This window comes from Macaca fascicularis, chromosome 8 (genome assembly GCF_037993035.2).
Source record: "Macaca fascicularis isolate 582-1 chromosome 8, T2T-MFA8v1.1".
In the NCBI taxonomy this organism is placed as follows: Eukaryota; Metazoa; Chordata; class Mammalia; order Primates; family Cercopithecidae; genus Macaca; species Macaca fascicularis.
Window position 1 is genome coordinate 133,655,691 of NC_088382.1, and position 27,887 is coordinate 133,683,577.

Below are 27,887 nucleotides of genomic sequence, written 5' to 3' on the forward strand. Positions count from 1 at the left end.
TGTTCAGTAATTTCACTGGTGCTTGTGGACTGACTACTGCTTCTCGACACTTAAACATAAATCAAAGGTGGAAAAAGCAAAGGAAGACTTACTACAGAGACTCTGTAGGAAACAAGAAAAATGCTAGTAGTGTTAGTGTACCAGCGTGGTGCTGTGCATGTGGTAGACACTCAGCAACCATGTGACACTTAGATGGTTAGAAGCATAAGCTATTAATATATAAAATACCGTTGTTGGGCTGAGGGAAAACATCTCTTCTCTGAAGGCTCTCTGAAAATCAACTATTATACTAAATATACTATTATAGGGGCTGAGGGAAAACCTTCCCTCCCATCTCTGAAGGCTCAGTGCAAATCAACTGACAAAAAGTAGATTAATAGGAGAAAAGGCATGCAAATGTATTAACGTGCACAGGGGAGAACCACAGAGTGATTACTCAATTACCCAGTGCAGTACAGAAGCTTATATATCCTTTTTTAGACGGGATGGGGGAGATGGAGAATCTAGACATTTCTTTTGAGGGACAGTAAATCATTAGGAAGAATGAATGGACCAGGGAGATGGGAGGCCAACCTTAGGGGAAGGTGAGGGATGAAGCTGCACAGGAACACAGGTTGTCTTAGTTTTTATACAAAGTCCCCCAGGTAATCTCTTGGAGCTGTCCTTAGAAGAACAGATGCAAAGTCTTTCAGGGCAGGTGATGATTCCAGTCTCTTCTCTGTTGGTTGATCTTTCCTGGTTATTTGATGAGATCTCTAGGGAGGGAGTCTTAAGACAATCACTTTTAAGCTTTCTTAGTCTGAGAGGAAAATGTAAAGAGTCTCTGCTGGTGCCTCGGAAAAGAGGATCAGAGAGACAGGGAGACATGGAAAAGGTCAGAGAGAAACCCTGGTTCTGAGGCTTATTGCTGAGGCCTTCCAATTTTCAAAGCACTCGGCATGATGAAGCACCATATTTTAGGGAATTGTTTTCTGTGTTCCAACACAATTTAATGAAAATTTTATACAACATATTGAGTACCAATTAGTAACCCTTATTCTAGAGGTCAGACAATATAATAAAAGATAAAAAAAATAGGCTATATAGTTAATTATCTTTTACTGAGAAATTTCCCCAAAACTCAGTGGCTTAACACCATAGTTATTATCTCACTGTTTCTGTGGGCCAGGGGGCCGGGTGTGGCTCAGCTGGGTCCTTCCCTGCAGTCAGTCTGCAATATGACTGCAGTCAGTCTCTTCCCTGACTGCAGTCATATTAAGGCTCCACTGGGATGGATTCACTTCCAAGATCACTCATGTGGTCATTTGCAGAATTCAGTTTTTCATGGGCCATTGGGCTGAGGACTTCAATTTCTCACTAGCTGTTGCCTTGCCATGTGAGCCTCTCTAAGCTGCCTCTCATGACAGAGCAGCTGGCTTCATTCGAGCCAGCAAGCACAAAGAGTTGGAGAGAACATCCCAGCAAGACAGAAGTCAGAGTCTCCCATGCCTAGTCTTGGAAGTGAGAGCCCATCACTCTTGACTATTCTGTTAGAAGCAAGTCACTAGGCCCAGCCCATCTTCAAAGGGAGGAGATTACACAGTGACATGAATTGAAGGAGGTGGGACTCGCTGGAGCCGTCTTAGAGGCGGCTGACACTTTAAGGAAACAACTTGGACTAACCCTTGAAATTAACTAGGTTAAGATTTGAGCAAATATGAGAACTTGTCATAATGGAACAATGGAACTAATGGAAAGGGAGTGGAGATTCATCTGATGAAAGGCAGGGAGTAGCTAAATTCTGGTGTTCAGCTTTTTAAGTTCTGCCTCCCCAATCTCTCAACTACTCAATAATTTTTACTGTACAAAAAAAGGGAAAGCAAATAAATAGTTTTTATTTCTTGTTTTTCATTATAAAAGATATATATACACACACATACAGAAACACACACACACAGAAACACACATTAGTGCTACTGCTGTTGTGAGCTGTTTAGTGCCACCTGCAATTCCCTTTAAGCATTTGAAAAAACTTCACAATGCATACTTTTAGAAACTGTTTATGAGCAAATTAATAGCTCAATAACTTCTCTATGTTAGGGGATTACTTGGGATGACAGTTAATCATTCACCCTTTTTCAAGTTTATAACCAACTGAAAAAAATATTAGAATAAGACAGAGATCAAAATGTTTTATAATTGGAAAAGCTGGATTTGAGAAAGCAGCTTGGACCTGAGGTCAAGGCAAGCTTCCTGTTCCCTGAGCCTGTTCATGGCCAAGCAGCTCAACAGGGCTTCTCCCTCCATCTCGCCCTTGCCTCTCACAGGGACAGGGCACTCACCATGGGACACGTGAAGGTAAGGGGGGTGTTCACAGCTAGCAGGCAGGCTGGGTCTGAAAGATGAAGAATGAACAGAAACGTGTGCCATGGTCATTTACCCCAATTTTAACGAGGAAACAAATTATTTCTCCCTGTGGGGAAAGGAAAGGGATCAGAAGTGATCATGTCTACCTGCACTGATCCATTCTGGAGAGTGACATGGAATTCCTTCTGCCACAAGAAAAGGCAGGAATTGGGGCAACAAGATTCCCTCTTCAAAATATAATCCTTTTTATTCCTTTTTAAAATTTAAAGAAAAGGTAGTGTTACTAGTGTGTCCAAGGAGGATTTCTGGTGAGACTTCCAACCACCAGTGGGTAGAGTCTGGTATGGGACCTTGTCCTAGGTGGTGTGGCATCTTAGGTTTTCCTTTTTGTTTCCTTTATAATTGATTTTTTTCATCAGAAGTGCTCATCATTGAAATGATCATGCTCATCATTAAAAAAAACCAAATATATCAAGTATGAAAGTTCTTCTCAATTCTCTCTCCAATCCTACTCTCCAGTGAGAAGAGTTTGATTTGTCCTCCTGGACTTTTTTCTGTGCATTTGGAAACATGCATCCTCATGTACACACTCATAAAATAACACATTTCTTCACAAATGATATCACACATTTGCTCAGCAGGTTGCCTTTTCATTCAGCAAAATATCACAGGCATCTTTCTACAGGTGCACATAATAGATATCCTGAATATTCAATTGCTTTTATGTGCCATGATATATTTAACTAGTCCCTAATGACATTTAAGTTGTTCCCACTTATTTTGCTACTATGAACAGTGCTACAATACATATGATTGTGTAAACATAATCTTAAGGGTAAGAATTCTATCATAATTTACTTTAATTTTGAATCAAATTTAAATTTTGATAGGTGCTATCAAGTAGCCTCTAAAACACTGTAAGAATCTACACCCACCTTCAATAAAGTAGAAGAGTAACTATCTCCCAACATCTTCACCAACCTTGAATATTATTCATTTTTATAGGTAAAATGGTATTGATTTTAATTTACATTTAAGTTATCACTAGTAAGGAAAATATCTTATTTCCCCAAGCGTTTAGTCCATTTACATTTTTCTTCTTGAATTGCATTCACAATCTTTACTATTTTTCTTTTGAATACATGTTTAACTTCATCTCCAAAAAATGTTACTACTCAGTCTTTCCTATTGTTTTTAAATGGTAGAACCCCATCAAAAAGTGGGCAAAGGATATGAACAGACATTTCTCAAAAGAAGACATTCATACAGCCAACAGACACATGAAAAAATGCTCATCATCACTGGCCATCAGAGAAATGCAAATCAAAACCACAATGAGATACCATCTCACACCAGTTAGAATGGCAATCATTAAAAAGTCAGGAAACAACAGGTGCTGGAGAGGATGTGGAGAAATAGGAACACTTTTACACTGTTGGTGGGATTGTAAACTAGTTCAACCATTATGGAAAACAGTATGGCGATTCCTCAAGGATCTAGAACTAGATGTACCATATGACCCAGCCATCCCATTACTGGGTATATACCCAAAGGATTATAAATTATGCTGCTATAAAGACACATGCACACGTATGTTTATTGCGGCACTATTCACAATAGCAAAGACTTGGAATCAACCCAAATGTCCATCAGTGACAGATTGGATTAAGAAAATGTGGCACATATACACCATGGAATACTATGCAGCCATAAAAAAGGATGAGTTTGAGTCCTTTGTAGGGACTTGGATGCAGCTGGAATCTATCATTCTTAGCAAACTATCACAAGAACAGAAAACCAAACACCGCATGTTCTCACTCATAGGTGGGAACTGAACAATGAGATCACTTGGACTCAGGAAGGGGAACATCACACACCGGGGCCTATCATGGGGAGGGGGGAGGGGGGAGGGATTGCATTGGGAGTTATACCTGATGTAAATGACGAGTTGATGGGTGCAGCACAGCAACATGGCACAAGTATACATATGTAACAAACCTGCACGTTATGCACATGTACCCTACAACTTAAAGTATAATAATAATAAATTTAAAAAAAAATAAAAATAAATAAATAAATGGTAGGGATACATCTAAGTATTGAATCTAAAATATTTGTTTTACATACAACTTTTCAGGAAACTTTTGGTGTGTGTTAAATTTGTAAGATGAAGAAAAACAGCATTTTGTGGGTTTTGTTATGAATTTTTATAGCAATCACAATGGATTGTACTGAAAGTAAGTGGAAAAAACACCTGTTCCCCAAAACTAATGTTGGGTCTGGGCATCATTTCCAGTTCTCATTTTGTCTCTTGGAAAAGTTAATACATTGTGGCTTAATCCTAAATTAAAAAAATACTGGTTTTATGGCTTCAAAAGCTTTCCAATGTATTGCAGAAATGATATTTGCAAACCTCTAGAATTATATAAATGGATTTTCACTAAGTAGGTTTCAAAATTGTTATTCTTTTCTTACAGTGCCTTTATCTCTGAAGCAGAAAAAAAGCCCAAGATGTTGAACCAAACCACTTTAGATAAGAAGCGACTTACGCTCTGTTGGCAGGAGCTGGTATGTGAAAATATATTTATACTTTGTGGACAGAGTTAAAAATAAACCTCACGGATGAGGCATAGTTCACAGACCAAATGAGGATAAGGTTTAAAGGTCATACATTTTTGGGATGCAGAGACAAGAGTGAGAAGGGAACATTTGTTAAGCTGGAAAGAAATGAACATTTATTGAAGGTTTATAAGGATGAACTAGAAGCCCACTGGTCCTACTTTCTATTCTGATGGAGAATAGGTGCCCTCTAGCTCATTTTCTTGACCTTCATATTTTGTTAAAGGCAGTAGACTTGCTTGGCCCTGTGCCCCACAAGCCAAGAGATCAAAAGAAATAACTGTGCTCCTTGACTTCAGGTTCTTCCTATTGAGAATTGTGTTAAAATTTGTAAGCGCTTCTTGAGAACAGGTCAGGAGTTGATACCCCTCTGTGTCCTGGGAACCTGCATGTACTAGGTGCCTAATAGTTGCCCAGTTCTTCTTTAATGACTGGTGACTAGAATTGCCAGACCAAGTCAGGCCCTGGATTATCTCAATTGGAAATGTCAGTTCCAGCAAGGGCACCAAGGGACATTTCATGTGAGGCCAGGATAATTCTGCAAAGAAAGATTACTCAGTGCTTGACTTCTCAGGGACATTTTAAAGTATGAGTGGGGCTCAGAGAGATTAAATGACTTTTTCTAAAGATCACAGCTAGTTAACTGTAGTCCAAAAACTAAAACCCAGGTCTCCTAACTCCTCATCCATCCTTCTTCCCAGAATGCTGCTTTTCTGTCCTCTGGAACATTTCAGGGAGGCTAGATTCCCACCATCAATAAGACCTTCTTCCTATGCTGGCTTTTTTCAGCACCTCTGGCTGAAGTGCTATCTCTGCAGCTTCCCTCTGCTCCATGTTTTCTGCAGAGTTCTGTCTTCACATTGTCTGACAGCCCTTGGCCTGATTATTTCAATATCTTTTTTAGTGGCCTAGGTCTCCCTCCTCATCTCTAGACCTGCATTTCCAGCCTCCTAGTGGGCATCTCCATGCTTATATCACCCCAAACTCTGTGTATCCTACTGAGCCCATCACCTTATCTCAACTTGTTCAACATCCTGCATTGGTACCACCAGCTAGACTGACTGCTCAAACAAGAGGGCTAAGCTTCAACATTGGCTCTTTGTCTCTCACCTTAAGTAGCCATTTGAATACTAGGTCCTGTAGATTCTGCCTCTTAGTGACTCTGGAATGAACTCCACTTCTTCATCTTCACAATCACTGCCTAAACTGAGTTTCTTAGCATCTCTGTTCTAGAGTATTGCAAAAGTCTTCCTCTAATCCATCTTCCATACCACAACCAGCATGATCTTTCTAAAACACAAGCCTGATTAGATCATTATTCAAAAAAATCATTGGATTCTCTCAATCATTCATAGGATAAAGTCTAAATCCCTTTTGCATGATATATTGGGCTGTTTAATGTCTGGCCCCAACCTAGCATCCCAGTCTTATCCCTCTTTAGTTTGTTCCCATGTATCTATGCTCTGACAATTTTGAATCCTCGATGATTATGTATATTCACATGTAACTGTTCCCTCTGTCTTCTTACTCTCTGATGAATTCTATTCACATTTTAAAATTCAGCTCAAATGTCATACTCTCCAGGTAACCAGCTTTGCCCCTGTCTAGTACCACAGTGCTTCATGCATTTTAATTATGTGCATGTATTGTTTTCACCTCACCAACCTGTCAATGTCTTGGGGAAATGAAGCATTATTTCTTCTCTCTGTCCCAGACCTGGGCTCCAAGCATAGTGCCTGGTAGATAACAGGTATGCATTTCTTCCAGTCAACATTAGCAGAGGCTTCCTACGTGCCACACACTCCTCTAGATGCTGGGAACAAAGCTAGAAGAACTTGGTGCTTGTCCTTGAGGAATTTCTAGATTGAGTAGTTCATTCATTCCATAAACATTTATTTAACACCTATGTGCCAGAAACTCGTTAGACACTGAGCATACAATAAGGACAAGACAGAGGAGGTCCTTGTCCTACTGAAGTTTACACATTAATGGTTAAGATAGAAGAGAGACAGGTAAACAGAAAATACATAAAAATTATTACAGATTGTGATTCAAAAGGAAATTCTAAAAAGCCACAGGGATCAGGAAAACATGGGGGTATATAATACAGTGGTGACATTTAAGTTGAGGCCTTAAAGATGAGAAGAAACCAGCCATGTAGAGACTAGGAAGAACATCTGAGCAAGAGGAAACACCAAGCATACCAGCTAATATGGTTTGGCTGTGTCTCCACCCAAATCTCATCTTGAACTCTCACATGTTGTGGGAGGGATCTGCTGGGAGGTAATTGAATCATGGGGGCAGGTCTTTCCCATGCTGTTGTCATGATAGTGAATAAGTCTCATGAGATCTGATGGTTTACAAAGGGTAGTTTCCCTGCACAAGCTCTCTTTCTTTGCCTGCCGCCATCTACGTAAGGCGTGACTTGCTCCTCCTTGCCTTCCACCATGATTTTCCCCATGAGGCCTCCCCAGCCATGTAGAACTGTGAGTTCTCCATTAAACCTCTTTCCTTTATAAATTACCCAGTCTCGGGTATGTCTTTATTAGCAGCATGAGAAAAGACTAATACACCAGCTTTAGGATGGAGAAAGTTTGTCATGTTCTAGGGCTTCTGAGGACCAGTGTGCCTGAGGCACAGTGAGCGAGGAAGGAATATTATAAGATGAAACAGACAGTGGCAGGGCCAACTCACACAGGGCCTTAGAAGTCACTGTAAATACTTTTTTCCTAAGCACATAAATGTGAGCTAAACAAATGAATCAAACACTTTTGGGTTTTCCAACCACTTACACTGAACTTTCTGGCAGCATTTCTCATATGATGTCTTCTTGGTCTGAAAGCAGCCACCATACCTCCAGGAAGAGGTGGTGAGTGCAGTGGTTAAGCACTGGACTCTGGATGTAGCTGGGGGTCAGCTCTGGCTCTGCCATTCAGTAGCTGCATTACTGCTTCCTCAGCTGTAAAATGGAATTAATAGAACCTACTTCATAAGACTGTTATGAGGAGTAACAAAGGATTAATACAGTGGTTAGAATATTGCCTGGCACAGAGGAACATCTCAGTACACCTTAGGCTGCTATTATCGTAGTTGTTGTTGTTAAATATCAGAAAGCCTCTGTTCTCACACTGCTAATAAAGACATACCCAAGACTGGGTAATTATAAAGGGAAGAGGTTTAATTGACGCACAGTTCCACATGGCTAGGAGGCCATGGTGGCCGCCAGTCATGGTGGAAGGCAAGAAGGAGCAAATCATGTCTTACATGGTGGCAGGCAAGAGAAGTGCCAAGCAAAAGGGAGAAAAGCTTCTTATAAAACCATCAGATATCATGAGAACCTTACTATCACGAGAACAGCATGAGGGTAAATGCCTCCATGATTAAATTACCTCCCACCAGGTCCCTCCCATGATATGTGGGGATTATGGGAATTACAGTTCAAGATGAAATTTGGGTGGGACACAGCCAAACCATATCAACTTAGATTCAGGTGCTGGTTAATAAGCCATGTAACCTTGATAAGCCTGTGGCCTTTCTGGACCTCAGCTTCTCATCTGTCAAGCGGAGGTGAGATGATATTACTGCCTCCATAATCCTGTGAAGTTTCCACTAAGGGGGCAGCGTGCACGGTGGCAGACCCTGGAACAGTCCACGTGAGTGGCTCAGTGTGGAGCTCACCAGGACCTTCAGGCCTCTTCAGCAACAGGATGCTTCTTCTTGTCCAGATCTCTAGAAAGACCTACACTGACTCTTGTCTTGTTTTAGGAAGCAATGCGCAAGGAGGCCAAGGGGATCATTCAGCAGCAGAAGAAAAAGTTACCTCTTGATGAAATGATTCACGAAGCCCAAAACTTTGTGGAAAAAATCCGCTTTCTTGTTGACGAGGTAATTGACTCTAAAGGCAAACCTCATTTGGAAGGTTAGACTGAATGTCTTCCAAGGAGGTTTGAATGGTTGGTACGGGTGAAATACGAATCAATGTTTTTCTCCCCAGCCCTAGTGGGCTGCGCAGGCACTCCTAGTTTAGAGAAGAGATTTTTAAATTAAACCAAAAATGTACAGCTTTATTGATTTTTTTAAAAAACAAAACCTGAGCATTCAGCAAAGTAAAAGGCACATTTGCTAATGGGCTTGGGTGAAGTCAACATACGCACCGGGAACTTTGATAGGTTTTCAACTATAAAAGGATTTAAATTCGTGCCCAGTAAAGGGCACGGCAGCTTCTCATTTTAAAGTTAGTTGTAAACAGTGTCTTCTGGTGACTTCTAGAATGACCTGTTTAAAAAGAGCCCTCATATTTGCATCTGTCAGATACTGACATTCGTTCTCGAAGCCTGCAAATGTGTAGAAACTTCTAAAACAGGGTTTTTTTTGTGGAAAGATTTCAGGGAGAGAGATTTACTGTTTCTGTTTTTCTTGAAAATTGCAGTTCTTATTGCAAATCAGTCATTCCCTGGCGGCATATTACTCGGTGAGACAAGCAGTCAGTAGACATAGGAATTTGAATAAGCACTCAGAAGAGAGAAGGGATGCCCTCTTCGGGGATTAGTTACACCCGATCACTAGGGATTGGAAACACAGAGCATCTGCTTCCAGTCCAGGAATGTCAAAGCCTTGTTTATAACAATATACCTCTTTTTGTGTTGAGAGTTTTGTTTGTTCAGAAATGTGCATTTCAAACATTTACAACCTAATGGGCCACTTGGCATGGAATTCTACTCTTTCTATCTTGATTAATTCAACTTTAAAATCTAATTTCCTATGCAATTTAGCTGAGTTCCTGCTGAATAACCACTTAAAATGGAAATAAAATATTTTGCAATCATATTATAGGTATACAGTTCCTTGCAGAAATACTTGCCTAAGAGCAAGTGTAAGTAAAGTCATTCAAAGACATGCATAGATTTTTGTTTTTGTTGTTTCATTTGAATATTCTGGAAATGTTATCTGGCTCTGAGGAGTGCTTAAAACTAAATCATTATTACAAGACTGGAAAAAATCCATGGGAAGTTGTGCAAAAGTGTTTGTCCTGCAGATGGAGAAAAGTAGGCTACCAAAGACGCCAGATCACAGGTCCGACTTGCATGTTCTCATATGGGCAATTTGACATGTGGGTTTGTATGCACTTTTTTTATTTTTTATTTTTTGAGATGGAGTCTCACTCTGTTGCCCAGGCTGGAGTGCAATGGCATGATCTTGGCTCACTGCAACCTCCTCCGCCTCCTGGGTTCAAGCCATTCTTCTGCCTCAGCCTCCTGAGTAGCTGAAACTATAGGCGAGTGCCACTACCCCTGGCTAATTTTTGTATTTTTAGTAGAGACGTGGTTTCACCACATTGGCCAGGATGGTCTCGAACTCCTGACCTCATGATCCACCCACCTCAGCCTCCCAAAGTGCTGGGATTACAGGTGTGAGCCAGCACACCCGGCTGTATGCACTTTTAATTCATGACCTAAATAAGGCTTTCTCTTCTCTAGGAAACTGCGCTTAATTTGCCTGATGGCATAGATGTTTCAGTGCCTAGATGGTGTCAGTCACAGCATTTGTTTTGTCGAAGAGGGACTGTTTCAGGATAGCAGAACTCTGCAAGTGCATTTGTTCGGTACCAACCTTTCAAATCCCACTCCTACAGCCCCAGCACACCATCCCTGATGTTTTCATCTGGATGCTCAGCAACAACAGGAGAGTGGCCTACGCCCGCATCGCCTCCAAAGACCTCCTCTATTCCCCGGTCACAGGGCAGATGGGCAAACACTGCGGCAAGATCAAAACTCACTTCCTCAAAGTAAGTGTACAGTATTGTAACTAAAAGAAGGGAGATTTCTGTTTCTCTAGGGTGGCTCAGACTTTCTAGTGTGTGTCCATGGCTCTCACCGTTCCCCAGTGCTTTCAAAGGTAGGAGGATAACTAAAACACCTTGGTGTCTCTTGGTTCAAATTGCAATTCAGTAGACCACTTTTAGGTGGAATTCTTTCAAATTTTTTAACTGTTACATCACCAGACACACGTAAGTTTCTTTTTTAATCTAATGGGTTACTTTAATTTTTACCTTTTTGATTGCTAGTAGTAATAACAATTAACCTTAAGGGTTTTTTTTTTTTCCTCCCCGAGATGATGGTGTCTTGCACTGTCACCAGGACTGGAGTGCAGTGGTGTGACCTCGGCTCACTGCAACCTCTGCCTCCCAGATTCAAGTGTTCCCCTGCCTCAGCCTTCCAAGGAGCTGGGATTACAGATGCCCGCCACCAAGCCCAGCTAATTTTTTGTATTTTTAGTAGAGATGAGGTTTCACTATGTTGGCCAGGCTGGTCTCAAATTCCTGACCTCGTGATCCACCTGCCTCAGCCTCCCCGAGTGCTGGGATTACAAGCATGAGCCACTGTTCCTGGCCATTTTTTTTTTTTTTCAATTTCAATAGCTTTAGGGGTACAAGTGGTTTGTGATTACATGGATAAGTTGAATAGTGGTGAAATCCAGAATTTCAGTGCAACTGTCACCTGAGTAGTGTACAATGTATGAATAGGTAGTTTTTTGTCCCTCATCCCCATCCTACCCTCCCCCTTTCTGAGTTTTCAGTGTCCATTATACCATTCTGTATGACTTTTCATACCCATAGCTTAGTTCCTGCATATAAGTGAGAACATACAGTATTTGGTTTTCCATTCTTGAGTTACTTAGAATAAATAATGGCCTCCAGCTCTATTCAAGTTGCTGCAAAAGACATTATTTCATTCTTTTTTTTATGGCTGAGTAGTATTCTATGGTGTATATATATCACATTTTCTTAATCCAGTCGTCAGGTGATGGACACTTAGGTTGTTGATTCCATACCTTTGCAATTTTGAATTGTGCCACAACATATACATGCTGGTACCTTTTTAAACTTTTTCTTTGGGTAGATACCCAGTTAGTGGGCTTGCTGGGTTGAATACTAGATCTACTTTTAGTTCTTTGGGAAATCTCTATACTGTTTTCCATAGAGGTTGTGCTAATTTACAGTCCCATCAGCAGTATAAAAGCGTTCCTTTTTAGCTGCATCCATGCCAACATCTACTGTTTTTTGACTTTTTAATAATGGCCATTCTGGCTGGGGTAATGTGGTATCTCAATCATTGTTTTAATTTGCATTTCCCTGATGATTAGTGATGCTCAGCATTTTTTTCATATGTTTCTTGGCCATTTGTATATCTTCTTTGGGGAGATATTTATTCATGTCTTTTACCCACTTTTTAATGGAATTATTTTTTTCATGTTGATTTGTTTGAGTTCCTTGTAGATTCTGGATATTAGTCCTTTATAGGACGCATAATTTGCAAATCTTTCCTTCCATTCTGTAGGTTTCTGTTTACTCTGATGATTCTTTGGCTGTGCAGAAGCTTTTTAGTTTAATTAGGTATCATTTATTTTTATTTTTATTTTTTTTTTGCATTTGTTTTTGGTGTCTTAGTCATAAATTCTTTGCCAGAAGAGTTTTTTTCTAGGTTTTCTTCTAGAGGTTTTATGGTTTCAGGTCTCAGATTTAAGTCTTTAATCCATCTTGAGTTAATTTTTTGTATCTGGTGAGAAATAGAGATCCAGGCCGGGCGCGGTGGCTCAAGCCTATAATCCCAGCACTTTGGGAGGCTGAGACGGGCGGATCACGAGGTCAGGAGATCGAGACCATCCTGGCTAACACAGTGAAATCCCGTCTCTACTAAAAAATAAGAAAAAGTAGCCGGGCGTGGTGGCGGGCGCCTGTAGTCCCAGCTACTTGGGAGGCTGAGGCCGGAGAATGGCGTGAACCCGGGAGGCGGAGCTTACAGTGAGCCGAGATCATGCCACTGCACTCCAGCCTGGGTGACAGAGCGAGACTCCGTCTCAAAAAAACAAAACAAACAAACAAACAAAAAGATATAGAGATCCAGGTTCATTCTTCTACATGTGGCTATCTTGTTTCCCCAGTACCATTTATTGATAAGGCATCCTTTCTCCAATTTGTGTTTTTGTATGCTTTGCTGAAGATCAATTGGTTATAAATATTTGACTTCATTTCTAGGTTCTCTATTCTATTCTACTGGCCTATATATCTACTTTTATACCAGTACCATGTTGTTTTGGTAACTATAGCCTTGTATAATTTGAAGTTAGGTAATGTGATGCCTCTAGATTTGTTCTTTTTGCTTAGGATTGCTTTGGCAATTTGGGCTCTCTTTTGGCTCTGTATGAATTTTAGGATAGTTTTTTCTAATTCTGCAAAAAATGATGTGGGTATTTTGATAGGAAGGGCATTGAATCTGTTGATTGTTTGGGGAAGTATGTTTATTTTCATGATATTGATTCTTCCAATCCATGAGCATTGGAGGTATTTGCATTTGTTTGTGTCATCTATGATTTCTTAGAATAAACGTTTTTCTATCAGTTTCCTCACTACCTTTTCACTTGTGTAATTTGTCCATGGCATCTTCTCACATGAGTTAATCTGTATTTTAAAATAGCTTCAAAGAAAACTATAAGAAGGACAGAACAGCTAGTTCAGGATTCCTTGTGACTTTAAATTGTAAAAATATAAAATTTTCCACTTGAGGGTCCCTCACCCTTCATCAAGACAGAGTCCCCAGATGCCTTCTGGGTGGGCCCTTAAAGACGTGTATCTCTGGACAGATTCTACTGTCTCTAACTCAAGATTTGAGCTTTGCTTGGAGGCCCTGGGTATTTTACCTCCCCTACAAATACATTTTTATCCCAGTAAGTAGAAATCAATGAATAAGAGGAAAATGTGTCCAAAGTCTTTACCCCCACCAGCAGCTGACAAGAGTACAAATTAACTGATTAACTTTTCCTAACCCATAGCTGACTGTCCTCCCAATATCAGTTCTGGTTTCTTGCTATATAATAATCATTCCTTTACTAACTCAAGGAGGGAGAAAAGGTTCAAAAGCATGCCATAGAGGAACAGGTAAAGAGATAGCAATTCTTAGCTGAGAAGATTTGACAGCACGAGAGAGTAGTTTCAGTGTTTTAGGAGCTAGTACATAGATGGAGGGGAGGTATAGGGGAGAGAGAGACCCAGCAGGTAAAAATCAGGCCCTACAAAGACATTACAGGGAAATAGTCTCCTAAATGGAAGTCCATAATGCATTCCTCATCCTTAGAGGTGTTAGCACACCCTAGGCAACTATTTGATACAAACATGGCAGCAGGCAGCTAAATCAAATAGCCTCTAAGTGCCGTCCAATCTCAAGAGTTTACTGTAGATGTGATCGTTCAATGGTGCAGACAGAAGGGCCCTATTAAGCATGAGAGGCAGTGTGGGATAATGGTTTAAAGCATGGGCTTTGAAATAAGGTGAATTTGGGCTGGAATTTGTATGAGATCACTAGGGCTACTGTAACAAAGTAGCATAAACTGACAGGCTTAAACAACAGAAACGTATTATCTCATGGTTCTAAAGGTTAGAAGTCCTAGGTCAAGGTGTTGGCAGGGCTATGTTCCCTTGAAGGTGTTAGGGAGGAACATGTTCCAGGCCTCTCCTCTAGCTTCTGGTTGGTTGCACGGCTTTTACTAGAATGGCGCCAATCTCCATATGACATTCTTCCTCTGTGTCTATCCCTTCATCTGACCTTCTTTTTATGACTCCAGTCATATGGGATTAGGGACCTACCCTACTGCAGTACAATGTAATTTTAACTTAACTAATTATGTCTACATTGACCCTACTTCCAAATAAAGTCATATTTTGGGTTTTGGGGGTTAGAACTTCAACATATAAATTTTGTGGTACCACAATTAAACCCATAACAGAATTCCAGAGCCAATATATACTAGTTGTATGACCTTGGGCAACTTAATATTCTTCAACCTTCAAACGGATAAAAAATGTTCATCCTATTTTTCATTCATGAAATGGAGATTGTTGTGAGGAACAAGTGAATAAATGCAAGTAAATAACATGTAGTTGTGCCTCACAGAATAATCACTCAATAAATGCTAGCATTCGAACAACTAGACATCCACATTCCCAGAGGACGTTGCTGTAATTACGTCCCCCTCATATCCAGCGAGTTGTTTGAGGCTCTCTGTGTTATTTTCTGTCATGTATGTAAAATGATTTTGTTTTAGAGACAGCATCTTACTCTGTTGCCAAGTCTGGGGTGCAGTGGTAAAATCACAGCTCACTGCAGCCTTGAACTTCTAGGCTCAAGCAATCCTCTCACCTCAGCCTCCTGAATAACTAGGTCTACAGGGATGTGCCACCACATCTGGCTAATTTTTATTTCTCATAGAGATGGGATCTTACTAAGTAACCCAGGCTTATCTCAAACTCCTGGCCTCAAGTAATTCTTCTGCCTTCCTTGGACTCCCAAAGCACTGAGATTATAGATGTGAGCCATTGTGCCTGGCCTAAAATGGCTTTTAAACCCACTCCAGTAAAACTATAACTGAAAAACAAAGTTTTCCACCCAAGTCATTCACCACAATTACCAAGAATTTTCTTTCACTTTCTCCATTCAAAGAATGCTAAGGAGGCAAGAAATATTTATCTTAAAAATAGCAAATCACTTCAGAAGGCCCTGTGCTAAAAATACTAGAAAGGTGGTATAAAGTTACTCACTTCTAAATATTTTGATGTATCCTGGCACTATTTAAAATTAGAACAAAGAACAGCTGTCAAATAAAGTCAGAGGTTAGAAGAGTTGAAAATGCAGAACTTTTGCCGTGGAGCATTCATCATCTGAATATTATCTTCTTCTGTAGGCCTTAGCTTATTTCTTTATTTGTATTTTCCTTCTGCCATTGGAATTGCTCTGGGCAGCAGCTTTCTGGATCTTGTTGAATCCAGTCATATGAATTTGATAAAATATCTTGATAAGATGATTCTGTAAGACAATTTTCATTTCTGTTTTGATTTTCACTCCTGACTTTAAGTCCCTTCTCACCCACCATCTCTCTTCATGCCCCTTTCTCTTCACTGAATGGGCAAGACCAGAAAAAACAAAGGCAGCACCAGGGACACTGAGTATTCCCTCATCTGCCACTCACTCCAATTTTTTAGCTGGGAAATAGGAAGTGAAGGTGGGCGGGGGCTGGGGGGGAACATAGAATATAAATCTCTATACTCTCTAAGCTAAAGTTTCCTCAAGCTTTATTCTGTGGAGCTACTGTTCTTTGAGTGGCTCTGTAAATGTTCCATGTTCAAATGCTTTTAAGAAGTTGCAGTTGTAACCTTGGAAACTCTTGCAGTTTCACAGTGCCCATTAACCAGTGGAAGGTTCCAAGAAGTTCTGCAGTTGGGAAACATCTTTAACTTTTTTTATATTTTATTTTACTTTAAGTTCCGGGATACATGTGTATAATGTACAGATTCATTACATAGGTTAACGTGTGCCATGGTGGTTTGCCGCACCTATCGACCTGTCACCTAGGTTTTAAGCCCTGCGTGCATTAGGTATTTGTTCTAATGGCCTCCCTCCCCTTGTCCCCCACCCCCTGACAGGCCTTGGTGTGTGATGTTCTCCTCCCTATGTCCATGTGTTCTCATTGTTCAACTCCCACTTATGAATGAGAACATGCAGTGTTTGGTTTTCTGTTCCTGTGTTAGCTTGCTGAGAATGATGGCTTCCAGCTTCATCCATACCCCTGCAAAGGACATGATCTCATTTTTTTTATGGCTGCATAGTATTCCATGGTGTATATGTGCCACATATTCTTTATCCAGTCTATCATCGATGAGCATTTGGGTTAGTTCCGTGTCTTTACTATTGTGAACAGTGCCACAGTAAACATACTGTGCATATCTCTTTATAGTAGAATGATTTATAATCCTTTGGGTGTATAGCCAGTAGTGAGATTGCTGGGTCAAATGGTATTTCTGGTTCTAGATCCTTGAGGAATCACCACACTGTCTTCCACAATGGTTGAACTAATTGACACTTCCACCAACAGTGTTCCTATTTCTCCACAGCCTTGCCAGCATCTGTTGTTTCTTGACTTTTTTATAATTGCCTTTCTGACTGGTGTGAGATGGTATCTCATTGTGGTTTTGAATTTTAAACTTCAGTGATGTTAAGCTTTTTTCATCTTTGTTGGCTGCATAAATGTCTTCTTTTGAGAAGTGTCCGTTTATGTCATTTGCCCACTTTTTGATGGGGTTGTTTGATTTTTTCTTGTAAATTTGTTTAAGCTCTTTGTAGATTCTGGATATTAGCCCTTTGTCAGATGGATAGATTACAAACATTTTATCCCATTCTGTAGATTACCCATTCGCTCTGATAGTTTCTTTTGCTTTGTAGAAGCTCTTTAGTTTAATTAGACCTCATTTGTCTATTTCTGCATTGGTTGCAGTTGCTTTTGGTGATTTCATCATAAAATATTTGCTCATGCCTATGACCTGAATGGTATTGCCTAGGTTTTCCTCTAGGGTTTTTATGGTTTTGGGTTTTACATTTAAGTCTTTAATCCATCTTGAGTTAATTTTTGTATAAGGTGTAAGGAAGGGGTCCAGTATCAGTTTTCTGCATTTTTCCCAGCACCATTTATTAAATAGGGGATCCTTTCCCCATTGCTTGTTTTTATCAGGTCTGTCAAAGATCAGATGGTTGTAGACGTGTGGTGTTATTTCTGAGGTCTCTATTCTGTTCCATTGGTCTATATGTCTGTTTTGGTACCAGTACTATGTGAAACATCTTTAACTTTTTAAGCCCACATTTGTCAAGCTTATGCATCCAGAATAGTATTTGTAAGTTTTAGGAAACTTCTCTTCCTAAAGGCCCTGTTTGAGAACTATTAATACAAGAAACAAAGTGCCTCATCTGTGTCACATGGCTAAATAATGATTGATCAGTAACAGCAATGAAGGTTTTGCGGTCCTGGGTTGCATGATCTTTCTTTTTCTCTAATTTAAACATACTCACAATGCTACTAAAAATGATGGAACAGAATTTGCAGAACTCAGCCCAACACACCACTCAAAAGTTTAGGATCCTTTCCTTTTAGTCTTATCCCCACTGTGCTCCTGAGGGCTGGAAATGTGGAAATGGAAATTTATCACCAAAAGGAAACCCTTCCTAAGGAAGGAGCTAGATGCTCTCAGAGCCCAGAGGGTGGCGCTCAACCTTCCTCTTCTCCTGGGGTTAGCTCTGTGCTGAGTCCACTCCTTCTCACTCCCTTTGCCATCCCTATCCTACCTTCTCTCCACAACAGGGAGTCCATCTCCTGTTCTCCAGGTTCCAGCTTTCCATCTAGCTTTTCCTAGGATGCAGCAGGAAGTGATGGCTAAAAAGCACCTTTCTCTGTCCTGCCACAGAGTAAAACCTCTACCACATAAACAAACCTCACTCTTGCTAATACTGACCAACTGCAACACAGTTCATGTGAGTTACTACCTCTCTCTCTCTTTTCTCTCACTTGCCAAGCTTCCTCTTCCTTTTGAGCTGGTTGTCTTGCACCAGGACCCCGTGGGAAGTCGGGGAGGCACAGGGGAGACTGAGACTTTAGCATTTTGTCTCATGCAATATTTATATATGGATGATCACAGCTTCTTGATATATTTTTGTATTCTTAATTGTTTTTCTCTGTTGTGTTTTCTTTTTTCCTACCTTTCCATGCTATTCTCAAAGGGAAATACCTGGCTGTGGTCAGTCAGGGGCACATGACAGGGGCAGGAGAGTGGGGAAGCTGGTGTAGGAGCCAAGGGAGAGCTTTCCCTTGTCGCTCTGAAGCTTTGCTGAAAAATCAATTCACAAAAGGTAGATTAATAGGAGAAAAGGCTTACAAATTTATTTAATGTATATATTAAATATACACATTAATATATGGGAGCCTTTAGAAGGAAGATCCAAAAATAGGGGGAAATCATCCATTTTTATGGTTAGGCTCAACAAAGTATGGATGGACATATAGAAATATGATTCAATAAAAATGGTATAATCTAATGCTAGTGGACTGAGCTGGGAAACCCAGCAAGGTCTGTCTGCCTAGCTACTTCTTGGCCTGTCTATAGCATTCTCTCTTTCTGGGTGTGGGGTAGAACCCTCTCTGGAATGGGCTACAGTTAGACAAGGTAGGTCAGATAATTTCTTTACGGCCAATTTTTACATAGAAAGGCAGAGGGAAAGTTAGAGTCATATTTTTAGGTTTTATAGCTGGCTTTTGGGAAATGGGGTTCTGGTGTCTGTGACCTGCACGAGGGAAGAGAGATTCTAGTTTCTATGGCTAACCTGGGGGCGAATGGGACTGAGAGAGAGGAGGGCAGGAGAAGGTCAGAGAAACACTTTTGCTTCTGAGGCCTTCATTTGGGGGTATTGTTTTCTGAGCCCCAGTCGAGGGAAGGCAGGGGCAGACATGTAACCAGGCTGAAAGTACACGTGAAATTAAAAATGGGATTCTGTTCCTGAAAGCACCTGGGAAGGTGCTCAATAATGTTGAATGAATCCAACTTAGATACTTAAGTGAGACACTCTGCATCATCTTGCCAGCAATTCCAACTTGCGTATATTTTTTAAAAAATGTACAAGCTGCTAACTTTAGGAGTGCAGCAATGGTCTTTATGGAACATTTTCCCAAGACGTTAGCTGAGTCTTTGGTTTTAACCACGAGTTTAAATGCACACATGTTGTTTAGCAGCAGTAGAAATGAATGATGTTTTTTGTCATTGTTTTGTTTTACTTTAAGAAACACAAGGCCAACCTGGCATGGTGGCTCACGCCTGTAATCCCAGCACTTTGGGAGGCCGAGGTGGGTGCATCACCTGAGGTCAGGAGTTCAAGAACAGCCTGGCCAACATGGTGAAACCCCATCTCTACTAAAAATCCAAAAATTATCTGGGTGTGGTGGCATGCGTCTGCAATCTCAGGTACTTGGGAGGCTAAGACATGAGAATCACTTGAACCCTGGAGGCAGAGGCTACAGTGAGCTGAGATTGTACCACTGTACTCTAGCCTGGGTGACAGAGCAAGACTCTGTCTCAAAAAAAAAAAAAAAAAAGAAAAGAAAAGAAAAGAAACACAGGCCCAGGCTCAGTGTCTCTTGCCTGTAATCCTGGCACTTCGGGAAGCCGAAGGGGGTAGATTGCTTTAGTCCAGGAGTTTGAGATGACCCTAGGTAACATGGGGAAACCCCATCTCTACCCCCCAAAAATCAATAAATACAAAAACTATCCAGGTATGGGGGTGTGCCTGCTCATGGTCCAAGCTACTTGGGAGGCTGAGGTGGGAGGATGGCTTGAGCCTAGGAGGCAGAGTTTGTAGTGAGCTGAGATTGCACCACATCACTCCAGCTTGGGTGACAGAGCAAGACTCTATGGGGGCAGGGCAGGACGGGGATAAAAAGAAAAGAAAACCCTGCAGAATCTCAGATTTGCTTTGCTTAGGGCAATGTAGCACACTAGGTTAAGAGCATTGCCACTCAAATAGTTAAAACTGAGATCTGTAGACCCCAGGATTAGTGTCCATGAGGAGAAATCAGATTGTCAAACTGTCCCAGAGACCAGCTGAATTTGAGTGTGCATTTTAACCAGATGCCCTGGCAATCCATGTGCTCATAGCAGTGTGTGAGGAGCATTGACTGAGAGTCTGGGCTCTAACCCCGATAACCTATGATTTGGTGATAGCTGGCAGGCAATAGAACATTCGGTGTGAAGAGAGAAACATTAGACCAGGGCCTGAAACAATATAATTGCTCAACATCTGTTAAATATTATTATTGTTAGAAAAGTAAATAAAGGATATTCACTCAACATACATTTACCACATGCTTCCTGGGTGCCAAGAACACTTTTAGGCACTGGGGACATGGCAGTGAAGCAACAGACAAAAATTCCTTTCTTTATGAATCGATGTCTTAGTGATGTCTACAAATGGCAGAGGGATTGCTTTTATTATAGGAAAATAATCTTAGGCTTTCAATACATATTAATTTTATTGAACAAATGTATTCCTCAATACATTTTGGCTATTATTATTAGATAATTGATGAGTCAAGGATTATTTGTCTTATTATAATTTTGTAAATTACAGGTTGTAGAGTGGTTGCCTTTACCAACAACAAAATAAACTTATTTGTTTTTTGAGCTCAACAAATACTGGCATCCTACTGCTTAAAGAATACAGTCCCAGCTCGTCCATATACTAAGCAGGATTCTTCAGCTTCATCTGTGTCATTCTCTGTCTAGCTCTCATGATCAGTGGTTGTGACTTCTTGCCTGAAAGCTCTTAGCATCATTCCTGGCACAGAGTAAGCACTTGCTAAATATTAGCTCATATTACCCAAATCTTTGTTCATGCACTTTCCTCTCTTTCTGGGATCCAACTCCAAAGTGCCCATTAAAGCCCAGCTAAATATTTGAATCTCAAAGGAAGGATGGAAATCACTGCTGCTACTTCTCTGCTTCCTCAGCACTTTCTCTCTTTGCATTTGAGTAGGTGAAGCTAAGTGGCCAAGTGGAGTGGCCTCTTTGTGAGCCCTGGAGGGAGGGCCAGGACCAAGTCTTCTGGCCCCACTCCCTCAGCAAGGGCCTAGCAGCACTGGCAGTAGTTGCTAAGCTGAGTTGCTCAAAATCCATTTGTGGAACCCGCAGAGCACAATAGAAAGGCATACAGCCATGTTCAATTTCAGATTCAGAGGCTCTCCATGGGGTCCTTGGAAATTGACAGAGCGAGTTGTGGCCTTTCATAATAGGATTTTGTGACCCTCAATGGAAAGGAAGTGATGTTAAAAAAAAAAAAAAAGAAAGAAAAAAAAGAAAATTACTGACAGGAAATTCTAAGAAACACCAGGAAGAGGAACTTAGAAGAAGGGTTGACAACATATTGAGAGGTAGCAGTTAAGTGCCATAGGTTACTCTTAGAATGATGGCCTTGCTGGCAACAGCCAAGACTGGGGCCTGGGACTATTTAGAGGGGTAAGGGAGTACCTTTATCCTGGTGACTGAAAAATAAAGGAGCCACACTGCCTACATTTTGTCTTCAGATTCTGAGAATACATGCACCCCCATGCAGGCATATACACACATATACATAACTACATGCACACACAGGCATATGTGCACACAGGCATATGTACACACATACATGTGGACATGCACACACTTCCTATGATACTCATACTACCCACACTAATACAGACATAAACATAGAAATTAAAGCAAACATAAATAAAAATACAAATCTGGGCACATTCAAAAGAGAGAGAGCAGAGCAGTAAGGGAATCTGAGACCACACTGCCTGAGGGAGGGGTGAAGTTGTTTAGCCAGAGAGAAAGCGCATGGCAGGCCAGGTAGGTTCTTCCAAGCCATAGAGTCCTGACTTATGGAAGAAGTACTAGGATTCTTCTAAATGAAGCAAAGAGGTAAAAAGTCAGGTTGGAACCCCAGACAGTTGGAAGTTCCAGGAAGAAGATTTCAGCTCAGAGTGATAGTCAAGCTATGGGGTTCAGAGTCTAGAGTCTAAAAGTGGACTCTCTTTTATTTTTCACTTTTGTGTCTGTCACTTAAAACCTGAGCATCATAGGCAACTTACTTTATCTCTCTGAGCCTGTGTTTCCACATTTATCAAATGGTGGTGATAAACATACCTACTACCTATTAAGTTGAAATGACCCACAGCTTGGAAGAGCTTATCACAGTGCAGGTTTAAGCTTTAGGTCCCACTAAACCTGTATCTTCCTCTGGAGATCTGGAGTTGTGCATCAAGGCAACTGGGGACATTGCTTTTATTTGGATTTAAGAGGAGCTTTTGAGAACTGCTCTCTGAACATACTTCTGGGTGTGTCTCCAGGAAGGACCTCTTTTCTCAAAAGGGGACGCCTATAATTATCTCCTCCTAACAAGTCAGTCTTTTTTGTAACCTTTCTCCAGCCGCCTGGAAAACGACCGGCTGGTTGGTCTGTGCAAGCAAAAGTCGACGTGTACCTGTGGCTGGGCTCCATCAAGCATGCCAGTGCCATCTTGGACAACTTGCCAGTAGGCTATGAAGCAGAAACGTCCTCCAAAGGGGCTGGCGCCAATCACCCCCCATCCAACCTCCTCTACCAAGGTAGGGTCCCCACTGGGCAAAGAGGGTCATTCGAGGTCTCAGGTGGGCTTCTGAAAAGATAATAAGGAGGGCAGCATGCATGAGTTTTTTGCACATTATTTTAGGGCCAACTTATTGGCCTTCTTTAGTGCAGTTCCTAAGTGTTCTACCTTACCTTTCAATGTCCCATCTAAAAAGAATAAAATCATTAAACGCATCTGGAATAAACACTTATGTTTCTCTGTTAATAGAGAGGAAGTAATTTGAGTTTCTTTGTAGGCAGATTATGTAGGTTGAGTTTGCGTTTTAAACAAAAAAATGTCAGAATGTCAGTAAGTTCTTGTGCTTACATGATCTGTGGAATTAAGGCAGATTTTACTTTCATGTGGCATGGGGATTTTTACCTATCAACAGCAGATATTCACATTTCCTAGTAGTAACCCAGTGGAAACTGGTATCAGTAGGTTCACTCATATTTCTCCAGCTTGGTTCTTGGCTCGGCTGCTTTTAAAATTCAGCATGCTTTATGGAATCCTTTCTATGTAGTTATTTTCTGTAAGTGCCATCATGTTTATGTTTTAATACATTTTTGAATTTTATTATAAATATTCATTACAATTGCATTTGACTTTCTGCTTCCAAATTACTTTCATTTATGTTATCTCTTGCTGCTGAGTTCAGATCAAGCAGCCTGCAGTTTTACCTTCATTTCTGCTGAAGTTGAGTTTTGGGTTGAGCCAGTGTTGGAAACACTGGAGAACTGTCTATACAGTCAAGTCTCCTCTGTGGCCCAAGGCTCCTCTGATGTTGGTTGAACCTAGACTACCAGTGGAGTCAAAGTTGCTCAATAGTCAGAGAATACAAGGTTCTGGAAATACATATCTAATAGTTCAGCTCATGGTTTCCATGCTCGATATAAATGCATAAGAGCATTGTCTTTTTGGAAAATGCATAATACCAGATGCCAAGCATTGTGCCTTACACTTGATGCATCAGATCTCATTGATTTCTCAAATCAACCCTGGGAAGACTCTTCATCTTACAGATGAAGACAGTTATGTATCAAAGATGCTTAGAAATTGCCCAAGATCACACAGCTAGTAAAGGATGGGGGAAAATAAAAGGTCTCCAAACCCTACTTTCTTTCTACTGTCTTCCACCATACCTTGAGAGAGTTTTCATCTTTGGGTAAAAAACATCCACATTAACTTGATAGGAAAAAATAGGAAGCTAACTTGGCTTCCTATTTTTATAGATTATCTCTAGAGACCCAAGGACCTAGATGTGATTGCTATCCCAGCTACTAACAATTCAGAGGAAAGACTTTTCCCAATGCTTCTGATCCTCTGCAGTGTGTGTTCGTAGAGTGACCTAATAAACTTCTCCTGCCGTGCACTGGCATTGGTGGCTTTGGCTGCCTTCCACACCTACTGGAGAATTTTGTGCTCCAGAAAATACCCATTCAGCAAATAATTAGTTTGCACCCATATATGGAAGGCATGGTGGAAAAACTAGTGGGTGACATGGAGATGAGTGAGAGGTGATTCCGGCCCTCAAGTGGGGATAACAGACACATCTCTCATAACCACAAGTAAAAAGCAAGCCATAGCATAAGAGGGGTACCAATAAAGTGTGAGGAGGGTGACTAGATTAGTCCCAGGAACATAACTAGTAAGACCCAAGGTTTCAGAAAAATGAAAACCTACACTGAGTAAATGGTGCTCCCTGGAGTTGTGTAGGGCATAGCTTGTGTGGCTGCCATTGGGTGGTCTGCTAAATTACAGGGTTAGCCATTTCAGGGGCAGCTGGTGAACATTTTCATCGAGTGAACCATTTCCAAGTTCACTCTCAGCAGAGAAATTTGCCAAACGATGTAGCATGCTAAGGAACACGTGGGCCATCTCTAGAAACACTCCTGTCGGGAAATCCCTGTGCCATCTGCTGATGGCATCATTTCCATCGTTTACTGTTGCCATTTTAAGGGGCTCCCTTGCCAGCAGGGCCCAGCCTGTCATGTGAGGGTTTATTGGTGTATGTGGCAGTGGGGACAGAGGGAGGACTTAGAATTGAGTCCAAAGGAATCACTTCTCTGGTTCCCCCTGCCTTGACAGAGTGTGGAGAACTTCCACTGCAAATACCGGACTTAACTGGAGGTGTGCAGGGCTCAAGTTTCCAAATCCTTTGCAGGATTAGAGTGGGTCTGATATGTTTGCTATGTTCTCAGGTTCCATATTGGTCCCCATGCAACCAGACAGTGGCATAGGGTGGAGGGACAGAAACATGTGTGAGCCTCAAGATAATATAGTAAGGAGTTGTCTTTGGCACCCCCTGCCCTTCCTGTCCCTCCTCACCGTGCCAATCAGGGCTCAAGGCCTATAGCACCCAGGACTGTCATATCTGTCCCACCCCCTCATTTCCATCCCCTCTACCAGTGCATAAGCTCTGGCCCTTAAACTTCTGGCCTAGAGGGGGCAGTGTTGTCTCCCTGTTGGTTTCCTTCCCCGACACCTCTTCTGTCCATGGCTAGCTTGACTCAGTTTTATCGTCCTGGAGCTTTGCTCTGCTAGCACCAGCTCCTGTGCACAGACTTTCAAGAGCTCCTTGTTGCCTCGTTCAAGCCTCATAGGTCCTCCATGATATGACTACAGATGTCTGTGTCCCTAGACTGTAGACACTCTGGACTACATTCTTGCCCCATGTAGCCTGGTGTTTTTGCCCCTGTCTTGACTCATCCTGCTCCAGTGTCTTGGCACCTCCATCCCTGCCTCTCAAATGTTACCAACCTTTAGGGGCTCTGCTCTAAGGGCAGCACCACCTCCACTATGGTCTACCCCTTTTTCTTCGAGTGTGCTTTGGCAAATATGAATGATTCCTTTGTGTGCACATATTCTCATTTTACATGAATAGTACTGTGTCTCCTATCTCATGCTTTTTTTTTTTTTTCTCATTTATAAGCACTTAGATTCGTGAGATCCATCCATTTTGCCAAGTGTACCTCTAATCCATTGCCTCTAACTGCTTTCCCAAACTCCCTGACATTTTTCCTGGGCACTACCACAGTGATGGACATGCAGGTTGCTTCCAGGTGCTCCCCACAGGTCACATTGCAGTGAGCAAGAGTAACAGCACTCCAGCATCTTCACCCCACTTTTAGAGTTCTTCCCATGGGCCAGGCACCATTCTCAGCCTTTCGGTTCCCTTCAATAACCCTATGAGGAACTATTATTTCCTCCATTTTACAAATAAGGAAATAAAGACACACTAATAAGGGTTCGTAGCCATGTACAAGTCCCCATATGGACCTGTGTGAGGTAAGTCTAGGGATCGCATTGTGGCGGGCGGGGGAATTCACAGGGTATTTGTACCCTTACTTTAACTAAGTAGAGTTATTCATATTAGTGCACAAGAGTTTCTGTATACCACTCCCCAAGTCAGCACAAAAACAGACACACTGAACACAGTGGCTTTGGGAGAGTGCGGGAAATGGGAGTGGGTAGAGAAGTAAAAAGGGATAAGTGAATATAAAAACCAAGAGGTACCCTGCAAGGGGCAGTGATCAGAAAGTACCATGGACCAAGGACTGTGATGAACTCAACTGTTACTTGAGGTTTCCCCACTGAACCCTGAGCTGCCCCAACCTGAGGCCTTCTCTCTGCCTCCTATCCAGGCACAGGGTGTGCTCACTCCTGCCCTTTGTCCCCCTGTCCCTTGCCAGCATTCTCACAGAACACTTATCCCTGGCCCTCTGCCACTGTGATGTGGGTGCTTGTCTTACCTTCTGCCTTCTCTCAGGAGCTCCCCAAGGGCAGGGACTCTCTTAGTTACCACAGAATCCTCAGAGATCACGACTGTACGCACTAGGTGCTCAAAATGACCCTGGCTGAATGGAAAATGAGTGAATGGATGACTTGAGACATATGTTGTGTTTGTTGAAGTGAAAACTATGTGGAGCAGTCCCTTGCACACACACACACACACACACACACACACATGCCCACATGAACACATGTGCACACACTCATGCCTGTAGAAACAGAATTATTAGAGAGTAAAATGTGGTATTTTAGAAAGAGAAAAAGATTTTAGAATCAGAAATAAAATCTAGGCTCTGGCATGGTTAATTATGCAAACTTTAGAAAGTCTTTTAACCTTGTTGTGTGCCATTTTTCCTCATCTATAAAATGGAGATCGTGCTGTTTCTCAGGGTTTTAGTGAAGAATAAGACACATAACCTGGTGAAGATGCCTGGGTTCAAAGTACCCTGTAAATATCACTTCTTCCTTTTCTTCAGGGCTTCCATTCTTGTCTCAGAGGAGGGTGGATGTTTTTGGTGGTCTTCTTTTGTCTGTCTGTGGATACGTAGATGGACATCACATGCAGACACACATGTGTACACACTGTTCTTGAAAACCCCACTAACACCTGCCCCCTTCCATGATTTGTCCACAGAACAGCATGTTTTTCAGCTGAGAGCTCACATGTACCAAGCCCGGAGCCTCATCGCGGCTGACAGCAATGGACTTTCAGACCCTTTTGCCAAAGTCACGTTCCTTTCTCACTGCCAGACAACAAAGGTAACCAGGGTAACCAAGACAGCCTGCTTCTTTCCTGCAGCCTGCAACTGACCCACAGAAGAGCCCAGGAAAGAAACAATGGGGACATGTTGCAAATACCTGCATCTCTGGGTGTGTAGATGTTTCATACTGAAAAGGGAATATGTGCCCACAAGGACTTACGTGGGGGAAGGTCTATTGTTTCACTGTGATCATTGTCCTAGGGCAAAGAATGCAAGTCCCTGAGGTGAAGGAAGGCTGGGAGAAAAAGAGGAGTGAGGAGGAGAAGGCTGAAGTGCCAGGCACAAGGCAATGTGCAGTGGGGAAGGAGCAAATGAGGAAACAGCACAGATCAACATGCATGAGGTTTATGATCCAATC

At 41.6% G+C, this 27,887-nt stretch overlaps 1 protein-coding gene across 1 annotated transcript in view; it reads left to right on the forward strand.

Moving 5' to 3' along the window:
• The window catches only part of FER1L6 (fer-1 like family member 6), a 213,514-nt gene that overhangs the window by 107,112 nt on the left and 78,515 nt on the right, over window positions 1-27,887 (forward strand). The window contains exons 16-20 of the mRNA XM_005564037.5: window positions 4,824-4,914; window positions 8,731-8,850; window positions 10,598-10,750; window positions 22,797-22,974; window positions 27,403-27,527. Coding sequence (XP_005564094.3) covers window positions 4,824-4,914; window positions 8,731-8,850; window positions 10,598-10,750; window positions 22,797-22,974; window positions 27,403-27,527 — 667 coding nt within the window. The remainder of the gene's footprint in view (window positions 1-4,823; window positions 4,915-8,730; window positions 8,851-10,597; window positions 10,751-22,796; window positions 22,975-27,402; window positions 27,528-27,887) is intronic.